Genomic DNA, 15,900 nt, shown 5'->3' on the forward strand with positions numbered 1-15,900 from the left:
ATCTGGCCCTCCAGGGGCGGTCGGGTAGCCTAGTGGTTAAAGCGTTCGCTCGTCACGCCAAAACCTGATTTCGATTCCCGACATTGGTACAATATGTGAAGCCCATTTCTGGTGTCCCCTGCTGGAATTACTGGAATATTGCTAAAAGCAGCGTAAAATCAATCTCACTCACTCACTATCTGGTCCTCATGTTTCTGACTGTCCATCTGACAGTTTTATTACCTTACAACAAAGGTTTAACTTAAATACATCATAATAAAAAGACTTTTTTTTTTTGTCATGATCTCTGCCACTTCTGCAGTTTAACAGATAAAGCAGCTGTCACTGTGTGTGGATCCGTGGAGTAGGTCTTTTGCAACCATGCTTGTTGAAAGAGGCGACTAACAGGCTCGGTTGGTCAGACTCGATGACGTAGTTGATGCATGCCATTGTATCCCAATTGCGTAGACTGATGCTCATGATGTCAATCACAGGATTATTTCATTTATTCCATCATTTACTGACTGCCATCATTTAGCTGGAATAGTTGTGATTGCTGTGTTTAACAACAAACAAACAAACAAACAAACCATTGTATGTGAAAGGTGTGGATGTGGATGTACTTACATCTGGTTGAAGAGTGTCCTGTACTCTGTATCGCCATTGTTTCCTGTGATCAGGATATCCAGCTTCTCGATTATCTCACTCTCCACCTGCCATGACACACTCAGATTACATATGGTCTAAAATACTCATACCGTTTTTCCAAAATAAGCATACAGAGCACTCTCAATTTTAGAAATAGGGGGCTCTTATTATGATATAATTTTAATGAAAGAGTTGAAAGATCGTAAATTTCATGGTTTATGCTGAAATGATACAAAACAAAAGTCTGTGCGTATTATACATGAAAGATATATTTTTCCAGGATTTATTTGCCTGTAATGAAAGGTGCATATAACACACGAGTGTGTATTATACACGACTGAATACATCTAATGTAAATTGATCAATCGAAAGGGTGCTAATTAGGATTGTTCACTAGCTAATATATTAGCAAATATCGCCATGTGCCCTTATTACAGCGGGGCACTTATTACGTCGAATATGGTATACATGTTAAAGTTTAGAGTGAGTGAGTTTGGTTTAACGCCGCTTTTAACAGTATTCCAGTTATATCACGGCGTGTCAGCTTAATGTGGGAGGAAAGCTCGAAGTGATGCAGGTCTCAGACGTTTACCACTTCGGTGAAACCCACAAGCACGGGTATGGTGCTGACAAACCTAGAAACTTAATCGGGGCGAACCGGGATTCGAACCCACAATCATAGGTTTCTGGCATGCCCAAGGGACGCAACTCTGCACAGCGAATCATGGCGCCTTAGACGACTGGGCCACCCGTGCCCCCGTTAAAGTTTAGAAGTCAAGACAGCAGTAGTTATACAACTTTCAGAAATCTATGTTGACAAATTTCCGTTAAAACAGTTGTAGTGCTAGCATCGCTTTGAGGAACAGGGCTGTGGTATTATATCACCAGGAAATGTTGGGGTCTGTCAGAATGCAATATTTCCATTTTTGTCCCACTTACCGACTATTAGCTGGAAGCATACATAAAATCTCCAGACATAGATAGTGGTATTGGAAGGATCAACAAATGACCGCATTAAATGGGGGAGGGTGTAGCTCACCTGGATATCTGACAACGGTTCATGGATTTAAAAGATAGTTGTGTTTCTCTACGTAATATGTACTGGGTATCATATTTATAGCACGTACAGAGGTGATGTTTTAGCTAGTATTGTGGTACGTACTGAGACGAAGTTTTAACTGGTATTGTAGAGCTTACAAAGGTTATGGTTTAACTGGTACTGTAGTACTTACTGAGGTAAAGTTTCCCTTTATATTCTGCTCACACAACATCATATCAAAGAATATAGGAATTGTTGCCTTCCTGACATCAGTTTCTGGTACCATGGTAACCTCCAGGAATGGACCAACCAGGGATGGAATAAAATGTCTCTTTTGGTTGCCTGGGAAACAAAATCACAATTGTATTTTCTCTACACCATGTTCCTAAAATTGTAACACAAATAGAGTGTAACACAAATAGAGTTTTAATACCCATTTAGAGCAAAAACATTAAAAGCTATAAATCTCTCAGTAAAAATCTTCTACTAGTAATCTCACACTCAACTTAAGCAAATACCATTTCATGGATGGTTGGGTAGCCTGGTGGTTAAAGCATTCACTCAATACACAGAAGGCCTGGGTTTAAATCCCCACATGGGTAGCGCGTGAAGCCTATTCTGGTGTCCCTTGCCATGATACTGATGGAATATTGACGTTAAAGTGACACTAAACCAAACCTCATTCATTCATCAAATACTATTTCTCCCACCATGACTCACAAAGCAGCACAACCTAGATTGAAGCTGGTAAGCCTTACCTAATCCATTCCATAAGGTCTGAATCTGTAAACCAATGAGAACTCTCATGTCTTGGTATCTGAAAGAAAGACATCCAAATCAATAAGCATTCTTAACATTAGTTCTATGTTTTCAACTAAATATCCAATATCAAATAACTTCAAATACTGCCTTTTCCTACTTCAAATACTGATCTTTACAACCTCAAATACTGCTCTTTACTACTTCAAATACTGCTCTTTACTACTTCAAATACTTCTCTCTATTACTTCAAATACTGCTCTCTACTACTTCAAATACTGCTCTTTACAACTTCTCATGCTGCTCTTTACAACTTCAAATATTGCTCTTTGCTACTTCAAATACTGCTCTCTACTACTTCACATGCTGCTCTTTACTACTTCAAATACTGCTGTCTACTACTTCAAATACTGCTCTCCACTACTAAATACTGCTCTTTACTACTTCAAATACTGCTTTATACTACTTTACATGCTGCTCTTTACTACTTCAAATACTGCTCTCTACTTCTTCAAATACTGCTCTCTACTACTTCAAATACTGCTCTTTACCACTTCAAATACTGCTCTTTACTACTTCAAATACTGCTTTATACTACTTCACATGCTGCTCTTTACTACTTCAAATACTGCTCTTTACTACTTCAAATACTGCTCTCTACTACTTCAAATACTACTCTTTACTACTTGAAATACTGCCCTGTACTACTTCAAATACTGCTCTTTACAACTTGAAATACTGCTTTATACTACTTCGCATGCTGCTCTTTACTACTTCAAATTCCTGTCTCTACTACTTCAAATACTGCTCTTTACTACTTCAAATACTGTTCTCTACTACTTCATATACTGTTCTTTACTACCTCAAATACTGCTTTATACTACCTCAAATACTGCTCTCTACTACTTCAAATACTGCTCTTTACCACTTCAAATACTGCTCTTTACTACTTCAAATACTGCTTTATACTACTTCACATGCTGCTCTTTACTACTTCAAATACTGCTCTTTACTACTTCAAATACTGCTCTTTACTACTTGAAATACTGCCCTGTACTACTTCAAATACTGCTCTTTACAACTTGAAATACTGCTTTATACTACTTCGCATGCTGCTCTTTACTACTTCAAATTCCTGTCTCTACTACTTCAAATACTGCTCTTTACTACTTCAAATACTGTTCTCTACTACTTCATATACTGTTCTTTACTACCTCAAATACTGCTTTATACTACCTCAAATACTGCTTTATACTACCTCAAATACTACTTTATACTACTTCAAATACTGCTTTATACGACTTCAAATACTGCCCTTTACTACTTTAAATACTGCTCTAGCCTAACCTGACAACTTCTATTAAAGAACAACATTTCTCTCTACTACGTGAAACATGGAGCCCTGACCTGTCCTTGACCTTGTTCCTCTTGGCATCAGAGAATCTCTCCAGCTGGAGACTGTCCTGAGTGACGAAGGATACCGCCAGGTCAAAGTAGTTGCTCCACAACTGGGAAAAAAAGCACAATTACATTCACACAACCATGCATCAAAACAATTTATCCTACAGATAATGAGTATGGTTTTTTTTCACACTCTACCAATATGCATACAATAAAGGTATCTTCTGTCATGAATCTAACATGAATCTGAATTAACTGAATCATTCAGCTGTCATTTCATTATAACAAATTTTAAACACAATTTTCAAAATGTCTGTAACGTTACTATTCATTTCTTCTTTCTGATTTTCACAGTCTCATAAACCTATGGATGCCATCTTCCCGATCGAGGCAAGAGGGTTAACTGACTTTCAAAGTCCAGTTTCCATCTTTGCCAAACTAGGTTGGAATTCTTGGGCTTGATCGTAGCGCCACCAGTGGCTATTACGAGTTATGTCTCTTCTATGCCTTTCCTATGAACCAATCAGATTCCATAACCCCTCATATATATCACTTGCATTCCTTCAAACAAAATGGCTTCGCCCGGTCAAGAAGATCTGATCGATAATCAAAATGTATATTGTGATAAAATGGGTCTTTCATCGTGAAGAGCATCAAATCATGTGAGCACCTTGATTAAAAACATGAAAAGATTTGGAAAGTATATCTTGACATAGAGTTGGCGGTGCACATGCTTTGCAAATCCTGCAATCAACCAAAATCTGCATGACAGTTTACGAACTGGATTTCGATTTTGTTGAGCGATTGTGATTGGATTATGCATAGACTCTTTTGTCCAGTCAAAATGTAACTCCATAATACCAGCCTAGGGTGGAAACTGGACTTTTATAGTCAGTTAACACACTTGCCCCGGGAAGATGATTGGATGCGTGACATACAAGACTACACAATGCTGCCCTTCCCCTGGAACTCACCTGGTTATCAAAGTCTGACCCAGTGAGGAAGTGTTCTGTGAGGGACTGGGCCACGTACTGAATGGCGGTCAGGATCACGCTGAAAGTAAATTAGTACACGCTTGCTGTAATACACCAGTCAGCTATGGAACAGGCACATGAAAGGACATGAAACACCATAGTAATTGGTAAATTCAAATTCAAATTCCATGCTAACCTACACGTTTTCATCACAAGTGATGATCAATGAGCTGACTTTATCACCAACAGAACACCAATCCAGCAGTCAAAACAGGTAAATGGACCAGCATTGTTCCATGCCAGTCAGCAATAATAGAGCCCAACACTGCAGCCCTTGAGCCTGGACCAGACAAACCAGTTATTGGCAACATGAGCAATGCCCAAGCCACTGCGTATCATGAGTGAGTGAGTGAGTTTGGTTTTACGCTGCTCTTCGCAATATTCCAACAATATCACAGTGGGGAACACCAGGAAAGGGCTCCACACATTGTACCGATGTTGGGGGAATCGAACCTGGGTCTTCAGTGTGATGAGTGAACGCTTTAACCACAAGGCTACCTCACTGTCCATGGGCATCATGAGACAAAAAAACATTTACAAAGCGGTGACCATCCAATCCTTATTTAGTCAGTTACCCAACAAGCACATGAACTGGAGGTCTATTCTGCCTCAGAATCTACACTGGCCCAAAATTAATTTTTCTGTATTTTTGTGAACCAATTTTTTCTAGCACAGTGCTCACTTTTTTCCAAAAAAACACAGATGTGTTGAGGGGTGTGTGCATGATACACACCACAATGAGTTTTGATGACTTTCTCCAACACAAAGACATTACCGTGAGCACATACTGGAAATACCATCTCAACAAATCAAACACAGTTTGGTTTATCATCAATTTTCATAACTGCCATCAATGGACAATGGGGCCTTCATGCCAGTGTGGGGATGGACGGTGGAGGGTACTCACTGGTTGGTCACCATCCTCATGACAGTCCAGCTGGCAGGGAACACATGCCGCTTGATGAGGTCACGGAAAACCAGCAGCACACGGATGAGGAAGTCCTGAAATACAGACCCGACCCTTGACACACACACACAAACATACTGTCACCAAGTCCATAGATCATGCATGAAGTTGGACACTTACCAACCTTTGACTGACCAAGTGAACATATTACACACTGGTCATTAAGCCAGGGTGAATTCAGTGTCTATTAACTTAATTCAATAAGTTTCTTATCACACAACTGAACCTGCAAGACACACTCACTGCTACAACTACCACCCTAAGTCCAGGGCCCACTTGCACAAAGCGATCGTAGCTATGATGATCGGAACTCCCATATTTTAACAATACAATAGTCGTACTGCTAAGAACGCTTTGTGCAAGTGGGCCCTGGTCTGCTCATGGGAATGTGGGGTATGACTCTTTGAACAGTGCTTTGGGTATTTCCATGTCATGAACAATCAATCTGACATCAAACAACATTATGACCAAATTCAAGGAAAGATTAAAGAGAAAAGTCTTGAGTTATTGCCTAAAGCAGATTTCAAGAAATCAGGCCCTGTGGACCGGGCGGATTACCTTGAGTGGTCTCCCCTTGGGGTAGGTGTTCATGAGAGTGGTGTAGTGCAGTTCCTCCATCTTCCTGAGGAGCTCCATGAGGCAGCAGATCATCATGCCCTGCAGACAGAGAGAGAGAGAGTGAGTGAGTGAGTGAGTGAGTGAGTGAGTGAGTGAGTGAGTTGGGTTTCATGCTGCTTGTCACACCATGCATAGTCATGTTATATCAAGACCATGTCAGCTTAACATGGGAGGAAGGTCAAAAGTGATGCAGGTCTTAGATGCTTACCACTTTTTATGAAACCCACGAGCATGGTTACGATGCTGACAAATCTAATCGGGGCAAACCAGTGCAGACAGAACCTAGTAGACATGGCTATTTCACAGTTCATAATAACTTTACATTAGACTAATATTTAGTCACGAAAAATAAAGTATCTTATTTCAAAATATATATCAACAAAACGGAAAGTAAAATCCACGTGAAGCCCATAGACTTTATAGCTGAGGAAACCTAGACTTGCCAAATCCTTCTGGGCTTGAGTCTGATTTATTTTGCAATTTATTCCCTCGGGCCCAAGAGACGGCTGATAATGGCTACACATCATCAGTTACCCCTGGACACTCAGCCCAACTGGGATCATGGAGAAAATAGAAGAATTACTTCTTGTCACAGGAACTACAATATATTTTGTAAAATCAAAATCTGCCTTTTTTTGTTTGATATACACATATATAATGCAGCTATATGATGTTGTCATATATTTAAGATATTTTGGTGGAGGAATCCTCATTTTGTTAATTTTCCAAATAATATGAATACATATTCATGTTAAGGGGTTGAACCCCGGCTATATCAACACTCCTCACCCCAGCTTCCTCTTGCTGCACCTCGTCCATGATCAACAGGGTCTGCATCAGTAAGTCGAACAAGGTCTTCAGGACGTACTGGCTGTCTCCATCAGGCACCGAGATCTGTACACACAAGAACACATTCACCATACTGTTGTACACACAAGAACACATTCACCATACTGCTGTACACACAAGAACACATTCACATTCACCATACTGCTGTACACACAAGAACACATTCACATTCATCATATTGTTGTACACACAAGAACACATTCACATTCACCATACTGTTGTACACACAAGAACACATTCACATTCACCATACTGTTGTACACACAAGAACACATTCACATTCACCATACTGCTGTTCACACAAGAACACATTCACATTCATCATATTGTTGTACACACAAGAACACATTCACATTCACCATACTGTTGTACACACAAGAACACATTCACATTCACCATACTGCTGTACACACAAGAACACATTCACATTCATCATATTGTTGTACACACAAGAACACATTCACCATACTGTTGTACACACAAGAACACATTCACCTTCACCATACTGTTGTACACACAAGAACACATTCACATTCACCATACTGTTGTACACACAAGAACACATTCACCATACTGTTGTACACACAAGAACACATTCACATTCACCATACTGCTGTACACACAAGAACACATTCACATTCACCATACTGCTGTACACACAAGAACACATTCACATTCATCATATTATTGTACACACAAGAACACATTCACATTCACCATACTGTTGTACACACAAGAACACATTCACACTCACCATACTGTTGTACACACAGGAACCTCCCTTGCTTTTATGCTTCCCATTTTAGCTGTCACTTTCTATTCATCAGTAGATATTACCATCAATATATTAAACGTTAGCGTTACCAGGTTGCAGGAAAATGCCACATTTCCATGCTATCAGGGAACATATCTCCCTATTTATAGCTAGGTGACAGGTAAACACTATACAAACACCTGAATGACATGTATCAACATAGAAAGAACATCCTCACTATGACAACACAGGAAGAACATCCCATTATCACAACACAGGAAGAACACCCCACTATCACAACACAGGAAGAGCACCCCACTATCACAACACAGAAAGAACATCCCACTATCACAACATGGAAAGAACACCCAACTATCACAACACAGGAAGAGCACCCCACTATCACAACACAGAAAGAACATCCCACTATCACAACATGGAAAGAACACCCAACTATCACAACACAGGAAGAGCACCCCACTATCACAACATAGAAAGAACACCCCACTATCACAACACAGGAAGAGCACCCCACTATCACAATATAGGAAGAGCACCCCACTATCACAACACAGAAAGAACACCCCACTATCACAACATAGGAAGAGCACCCCACTATCACAACATTGAAAGAACACCCCACTATCACAACACAGGAAGAGCATCCCATTAACACAACATGGCAAGAACACCCCACTTTCACAACACAGAAAGAACACCCCACTATCACAAGACAGGAAGAACACCCCACTATCACAACATAGGAAGAGCACCCCACTATCACAACACAGAAAGAACACCCCACTATCACAACATAGGAAGAGCACCCCACTATCACAACATAGGAAGAGCACCCCACTATCACAACATAGAAGAACACCCCACTATCAAAACACAGAAAGAAAACCCCACTATCACGACACAGGAAGAACACCCCACTATGACAAGACAGAAAGAACACCCCACTACCACAACACAGGAAGAACACCCCTCTATCACAACACAGAAAGAACGCCCCACTATCACAACATAGAAGAACACCCCACTATCAAAACACAGAAAGAAAACCCCACTATCACGACACAGGAAGAACACCCCACTACCACAAGACAGGAAGAACACCCCACTATCACAACACAGAAAGAACGCCCCACTATCACAACAGAGAAAGAAAACCCCACTATCACGACACAGAAAGAATACCCCACTGTAATACTGACCTCTCGGAACTGGTCCAGGATGTCTCCCAGAGTCTGTGATGCCAGAGGAAGAACTCGCTTGGTGATAAGGCATTTCTTGATGACAGACATACACATGGGCAACACAATATCCCTGGACACTGCAACACAACATGGCAGGTGTGAGTGTAAGGCAGGTGTACAGATACACACTGTCTAAATGCTAGTCAGAATACTTTTAACACAGGCGTAAGACCATCTCCCGACCTACCTTGTTCTGTGAAGAGCACAGAGTTGACCATCTCCCGACCTACCTAATCTGTGACAAGCACGGAGTTGACCATCTCCCAACCTACCTTGTTGTGTGAAGAGCACGAAGTTGACCATCTCCTGGCCTACCTTGTTCTGTGAAGAGCACGGTGTTGACCATCTCCCGACCTACCTTGTTGTGTGAAGAGCACGAAGTTGACCATCTCCCTGCCTACCTTGTTCTGTGAAGAGCACAGAGTTGACCATCTCCCAACCTACCTTGTTCTGTGAAGAGCACAGAGTTGACCATCTCCCAACCTACCTTGTTCTGTGAAGAGCACAGAGTTGACCATCTCCCAACCTACCTTGTTCTGTGAAGAGCACGGTGTTGACCATCTCCAGACCTACCTTGTTCTGTGAAGAGCTCGGAGTTGACCTTCTCCCAACCTACCTTGTTCTGTGAAGAGCTCGGAGTTGTCCATCTCTCGACCTACCTTGTTCTGTGAAGAGCACAGAGTTGACCATCTCCCAACCTACCTTGTTCTGTGAAGAGCACAGAGTTGACCATCTCCCAACCTACCTTGTTCTGTGAAGAGCACAGAGTTGACCATCTCACGACCTACCTTGTTCTGTGAAGAGCACAGAGTTGACCATCTCCCAACCTACCTTGTTCTGTAAAGAGCACAGAGTTGACCATCTCCCAACCTACCTTGTTCTGTAAAGAGCACAGAGTTGACCATCTCCCAACCTACCTTGTTCTGTGAAGAGCACAGAGTTGACCATCTCACGACCTACCTTGTTCTGTGAAGAGCACGGAGTTGACCATCTCCCGACCTACCTTGTTCTGTGAAGAGCACGGAGTTGACCATCTCCCGACCTACCTTGTTCTGTGAAGAGCACGGAATTGACCATATCCCAACCTACCTTGTTCTGTGAAGAGCACAGAGTTGACCATCTCACGACCTACCTTGTTCTGTGAAGAGCACGGAGTTGACCATCTCCTGACCTACCTTGTTCTGTGAAGAGCACGGAGTTGACCATCTCCCGACCTACCTTGTTCTGTGAAAAGCACGGAATTGACCATCTCCCAACCTACCTTGTTCTGTGAAGAGCACAGAGTTGACCATCTCCCAACCTACCTTGTTCTGTAAAGAGCACGGAGTTGACCATCTCCCAACCTACCTTGTTCTGTAAAGAGCACAGAGTTGACCATCTCCCAACCTACCTTGTTCTGTGAAGAGCACAGAGTTGACCATCTCACGACCTACCTTGTTCTGTGAAGAGCACGGAGTTGACCATCTCCCGACCTACCTTGTTCTGTGAAGAGCACGGAGTTGACCATCTCCCGACCTACCTTGTTCTGTGAAGAGCACGGAATTGACCATATCCCAACCTACCTTGTTCTGTGAAGAGCACAGAGTTGACCATCTCACGACCTACCTTGTTCTGTGAAGAGCACGGAGTTGACCATCTCCTGACCTACCTTGTTCTGTGAAGAGCACGGAGTTGACCATCTCCCGACCTACCTTGTTCTGTGAAAAGCACGGAATTGACCATCTCCCAACCTACCTTGTTCTGTGAAGAGCACAGAGTTGACCATCTCCCAACCTACCTTGTTCTGTGAAGAGCACGGAGTTGACCATATCCCGACAGAGCTGCACCTTGGCCTCCAGCAGCAAGGGATGCAGGTCCTTTGGCATCTTGCTGCACATCTCCTGGATGAGACCTGCCAGCTCCTTGCGGGTGATGAGCTTCAGCAGCGGCTGGAACGTCTTGTTCAGCTCCCTCAGCAGCTTCGCCTGCAGGGAAAGACAACCCACCCATGATAAGAGTGTGTGAGACTGTTTTAACAGTTTTGAACAGAATTTCGGTCACATCACAGTGAGTCAGTTTGATGTGGGATAAAAACCTGAAGTAAGGCAAGCATCAGACATTCACCACTTTGGTGAAAGCCAGGAGAATGGGTATGGTTCTAACATAGAAGGTGCCAACCACTTCTCTGAATTCCATCTAATTTTTTCTGTTTGCTCACCCTAGAATCCTGAATGCTTTTACACACAAATCTTATAGGACACGTCAGGATTTACCCTAAAGAGGTAGAATGTTTATCACAGATAAAAAAAACTGTAGAATATAGGGTGGAGATTTGAAGTAAAATTATTGGAAACATATAATGTTTAAAGGCAGTCTTTATGAACACCATTGTTTTTTTCTAAACGTTGAAGTTATACTTAATTTCCGTCCCACGTACCATACTGCAGAGTCCAGAATACATCTACGTAGACCCTCCGAATCCTGTGTTTCTTCGGCCCTTGGGCTTTTCCCTCGCTCGAGACTTTACATTTTCAACCCAAACCTCGGAGTTGTGTTTGAATTACAACAGAACTACCTGCATTCACTCATCCGTCCCACGTACCATACTGCAGAGTCCAGAATACCTCTACGTAGACCCTCCGAATCCTGTGTTTCTTCGGCCTTTGGGCTTTTCCCTCACTCAAGATTTTACATTTTCAACCCAAACCTCGGAGTTGTGTTTGAATTACAACAGAACTACCTGCATTCACTCACCTGTGCTCGACGCAGGGCTACCTCATTGGATGCCATGATTCTCCCATAGCTGCGAAACACACTGCCCAGGAGCTGCTTGAAGTTGTCGGGCTCGACTCCATATTGTCTGCAGAAACAACATGTTGTCATACTCACTGTGAAATATCACTGCATTTACGTTTTGCTAAGTGCTATATCGTAAGGGTAATGTTATTTTTCAGGGCATTATTGTTTGCAGAAGTCCTAGGTCTGCGATAAACTGCCAGACAGGGTCATTGGGCTAATATAGATAGAATATGTAGCTAATCCCTAACGGAATAAAACCACAACAGCAGCATACGGTTAGTGACTGTATTAAGAACCTCATAACGCAGGACAATGATATAAACATACCAATGCCATAGAACATAACATAGGATGATGTCACAACACAAGAAACGTGACACCAATGACGTTACATGACAATAGAACAGATAGCAGCTTGTCATTAGGAAAAAGCAGGCTGCCATCAAGTTACAGTGGCCTGCAGATTTCCGATAACATGCAGGCATTTTAATGATAATTATACTATGTTTAACTCCTTAACTCCTGGTTTTCTTCAAAAGACATGCAGTGCTAGTTCATCTGAACAATTCGTTTTAAATGACTATAAAATAGTTTTTTTGTTTCCAGGTAAAAGTGGAACTAAATATATATATACGTGTTGTGATCAGCAAAAACAAAATGCTTTCATGTAAGATTTTTTTATGTGTCAGTGCCAGATAATGTGAAACTATTTCTGCCTTACATTTCCCTATTCATTCCTGTTCACATTAAGTGTAAATAGCAGAGCAGAGTTACCCACCCCTGGAACAGCCTGTAGGACTTCTCTATAAACCTGAAGATCTGTTCTAGCACCTGTTCAAACACAAGCAAAACATCAATCTAAGCATGTACTGCTGTATTTAACATGAGTTTACTTACATCGCTTCACTTACGAGGGCTGGCTGAAAAGTCCTAAGCCTAAGTGAGATATCTCAATCGGATGGAAACAAAATTTTGCCACCGACAAGTACAATCATTTAATGAATCATAGACATAAGAACTGTAACTGTAGTGTTACTATTGTCTTTGTACCAGACCATCTTGTGAACCTACCCATTGAAATCACCAGAAATGGACAAAACTGGCTATGGGGCAGTCATCAAGTACCTGCAACTGAAAGGGCTAACTCCAACACAGATACATGCTGACATGGTCTCCACTTTAGGGGATGATGCCCCTTCCTTTTCCACTGTAAAGAAGTGGGCTGCGGAATTCAAGCGTGGCAGAGAGAGATTTGATGATGACCTTCAACAGCAACCATTCCGGAAAACATTACCCGGGTGCATGACATGGTGATGGCTGATCGACGATTGGCCACTCGACATATTGCCAGTGTTGTGGGCATCTCTCATGAGAGGGTTGAGCACATTATCACCAACGAGTCGAAAATGACAAAAGTTTCTGCAAGATGGGTGCCAAAGCTCTTGACAGCGGATCAGAAACGTGTCAGATTCCTGACGTCCCGTGACAATTTATGCTGTTTTGAAGCAGATCACGATTTTTTTTGGCCCGGTTTTGTAACCATGGATGAGACCTGGATTCATCACTTTCAACCAGAAACCAAAATTCAGTCTAAACAATGGAAGCATCCGGAATCACCAGCCCCCCAATAAGCCAGGTCGGTTGCTTCTGCTGGAAAGGTGATGGCTTCAGTCTTTTGGGATTCCAAGGGTATCCTGCTGATTGACTATCTTGAAAAAGGCCAGACTATCAAATGAAGATATTATGCTGACCTACTGAGACAGTTAAGTTGAGACAAAGCTGAGCGACGGGGAATGCTCACTAAAGGAGTCCTGTTCCACCAAGACAATGCTCCGGTTCACAAATCGGTGGTTGCCATGTCAGCAATCCATGATTGTGGCTTCGAACTCATTGACCATTCCCCTTATTCACCCGATGTGGCCCCGTCAGACTTCCACCTGTTTCCCAAAATGAAAAAGGAACTAGCCGGTCGCCATTTTCCTGGTCATGATGGCGTCATTTCCACTGTGAATGACCTTTTAAGGGTGGCTAAGGAAAATTTCTTCTTGGCCGGCATCCAGGCCTTGCAGCATTGCTGGCAAAAGTGTGTAAACCTGGATGGGGGCTATGTGGAAAAATAAATGAAAACCATGGACTTGCTACGGGTCTTTCACAGTTAGGCTTAGAACTTTTCAGCCTGCCCTCATGGTTCTTAAAAAACTCAAATCAATATGGCCAGTCTTGTTTCTCATGACTTTTTTTCAAATTTGATTGTGAGCAGGGAGGTTCTCAACTTTATATTTCTTTAGGTGTTTACAAATCTTTTGAAGTAAAATTATATTCTATTGTATCACATGACCTCTTTTCACCTGCAGAACAATAAGAAAAAGGTGTTTTTAAGTGCTTAAAAATACAAAACAATAGTGGGGCAGGCAGATCCTGAGAAACAAGAAAATTCTTTTCATATGCCTAAAAGATGTTATTTTGTCTAAAAGCATGTGATTTAGACAAATTTCAATACACTGACCTGAAAAACATCTTCTACAGTATATTCCTTGTCAAAGTCAGCACAGCTGACTGCAAGTTCCGTCTTCTCATGAAGACAACTTAGAAGGTCTCTGGAAAAGTAACATACAAAACTGTTGTACATCTTCTGATTTTGAGATCAGGGCCCCGTTCCACAAAGCGATCTTAGCGCTAAGATGATCATAACTCCCATACTTTAAAATAGGCTTATGACAATCATAGCACTAAGATCGCTTTGTGGAACGGGCCCCAGGGCCTTTTTAAAGTTAACACCCACCCACAGGAACTAAACCACTATGAGAAGAAACATTAATGATAATTAATAGACACAGATACATTCACACATTTCTGAGTAAAATGAAAGGTAAGTCTCAATTCATGTATACTTCATGTGTACAATTCTACTTTGTACAGATGAAAACATTCTTAATATGACACAATATCACAAATACATCCTTGTTGGGTTCGTATATGGAAAATTTGGACAAAAAGACATTGGAGATGATGCACAAGAAATTTCTTGTTCCATTCAAATTTTAAAAACAAACTGGACAGGAAGCACAATTTTCTATACAGGTATTTCATTTCATTTGTTTTAAAGGGGCACTGATCTAAAGCAATTCCCCGGGACTGGTTGTTGCCTTTGTTATTGTTTTTTCCATGAGTACCCGGATGATAAGCAACACAACTGAGCGTGACAAGAGACTGGGATACCATCTGCAAGGACAGCTAAATAAACTTGGGACAATATTTGTTTTACCCATTTTTGAACACTGATTGGTTAACCAATAAAGATTGTGACAAAGGGCACATGTTAATTAATTTCTTCAGCCTAAACAAACAGACAAAAAGAAGGCGGGGCTCATCGGTTCTCGTGATTTGGAAATACCCCTGATTGTTATAGTTTAAAAAAAAAGTATCCATACAGTGAAAGCTTTTTCGGATTTTGGATTGCGCCTATAATACGATTACTACTCCCTTGTTGTCATCCCTTTTCTGGTATAACCCTACACTTGTGTATTTGTCGTCATTCACTTGATGCTCAGTTAATTAATTTATTACAGGCATAATTAGTGGTAGCACCACTCCGAAAACCTGACGAAGGTTCCCATTTGGCATTTATTGTGTCTGGGGTAATTATTCAATCTAAATCCAGGTTTGAAGTGAGGTGAATGTGTGTTATGTAATATGCATGTGGCAGCCCAGCAAGAGATGAATGATCAGTTGATTTACCTTTCTGGTCATCAAAGGATTAACCAAAAAAATATGTTGATTGATTAATCACTGTTATCTTGCACGGTGGATAT

General features: G+C 41.5%; 1 protein-coding gene across 4 annotated transcripts in view; it reads right to left on the reverse strand.

Annotated features, from left to right (window-relative positions):
• The window catches only part of LOC139446061 (dedicator of cytokinesis protein 3-like), a 166,720-nt gene that overhangs the window by 78,571 nt on the left and 72,249 nt on the right, over window positions 1–15,900 (reverse strand). For all 4 annotated transcript variants that reach the window (XM_071227331.1, XM_071227333.1, XM_071227330.1 and 1 more), the window contains 13 exons: window positions 14,595–14,685; window positions 12,867–12,919; window positions 12,044–12,149; window positions 11,088–11,274; window positions 9,269–9,387; window positions 7,235–7,339; window positions 6,386–6,484; window positions 5,768–5,862; window positions 4,801–4,879; window positions 3,833–3,933; window positions 2,425–2,483; window positions 1,860–2,008; window positions 607–692 (listed from right to left, as the gene is read on the reverse strand). In XM_071227331.1, coding sequence (XP_071083432.1) covers window positions 607–692; window positions 1,860–2,008; window positions 2,425–2,483; window positions 3,833–3,933; window positions 4,801–4,879; window positions 5,768–5,862; window positions 6,386–6,484; window positions 7,235–7,339; window positions 9,269–9,387; window positions 11,088–11,274; window positions 12,044–12,149; window positions 12,867–12,919; window positions 14,595–14,685 — 1,329 coding nt within the window. The remainder of the gene's footprint in view (window positions 1–606; window positions 693–1,859; window positions 2,009–2,424; window positions 2,484–3,832; window positions 3,934–4,800; window positions 4,880–5,767; window positions 5,863–6,385; window positions 6,485–7,234; window positions 7,340–9,268; window positions 9,388–11,087; window positions 11,275–12,043; window positions 12,150–12,866; window positions 12,920–14,594; window positions 14,686–15,900) is intronic.

This window comes from Haliotis cracherodii, unplaced genomic scaffold (genome assembly GCF_022045235.1).
Source record: "Haliotis cracherodii isolate W230 unplaced genomic scaffold, xgHalCrac1.p SCAF_6, whole genome shotgun sequence".
In the NCBI taxonomy this organism is placed as follows: domain Eukaryota; kingdom Metazoa; phylum Mollusca; class Gastropoda; order Lepetellida; family Haliotidae; genus Haliotis; species Haliotis cracherodii.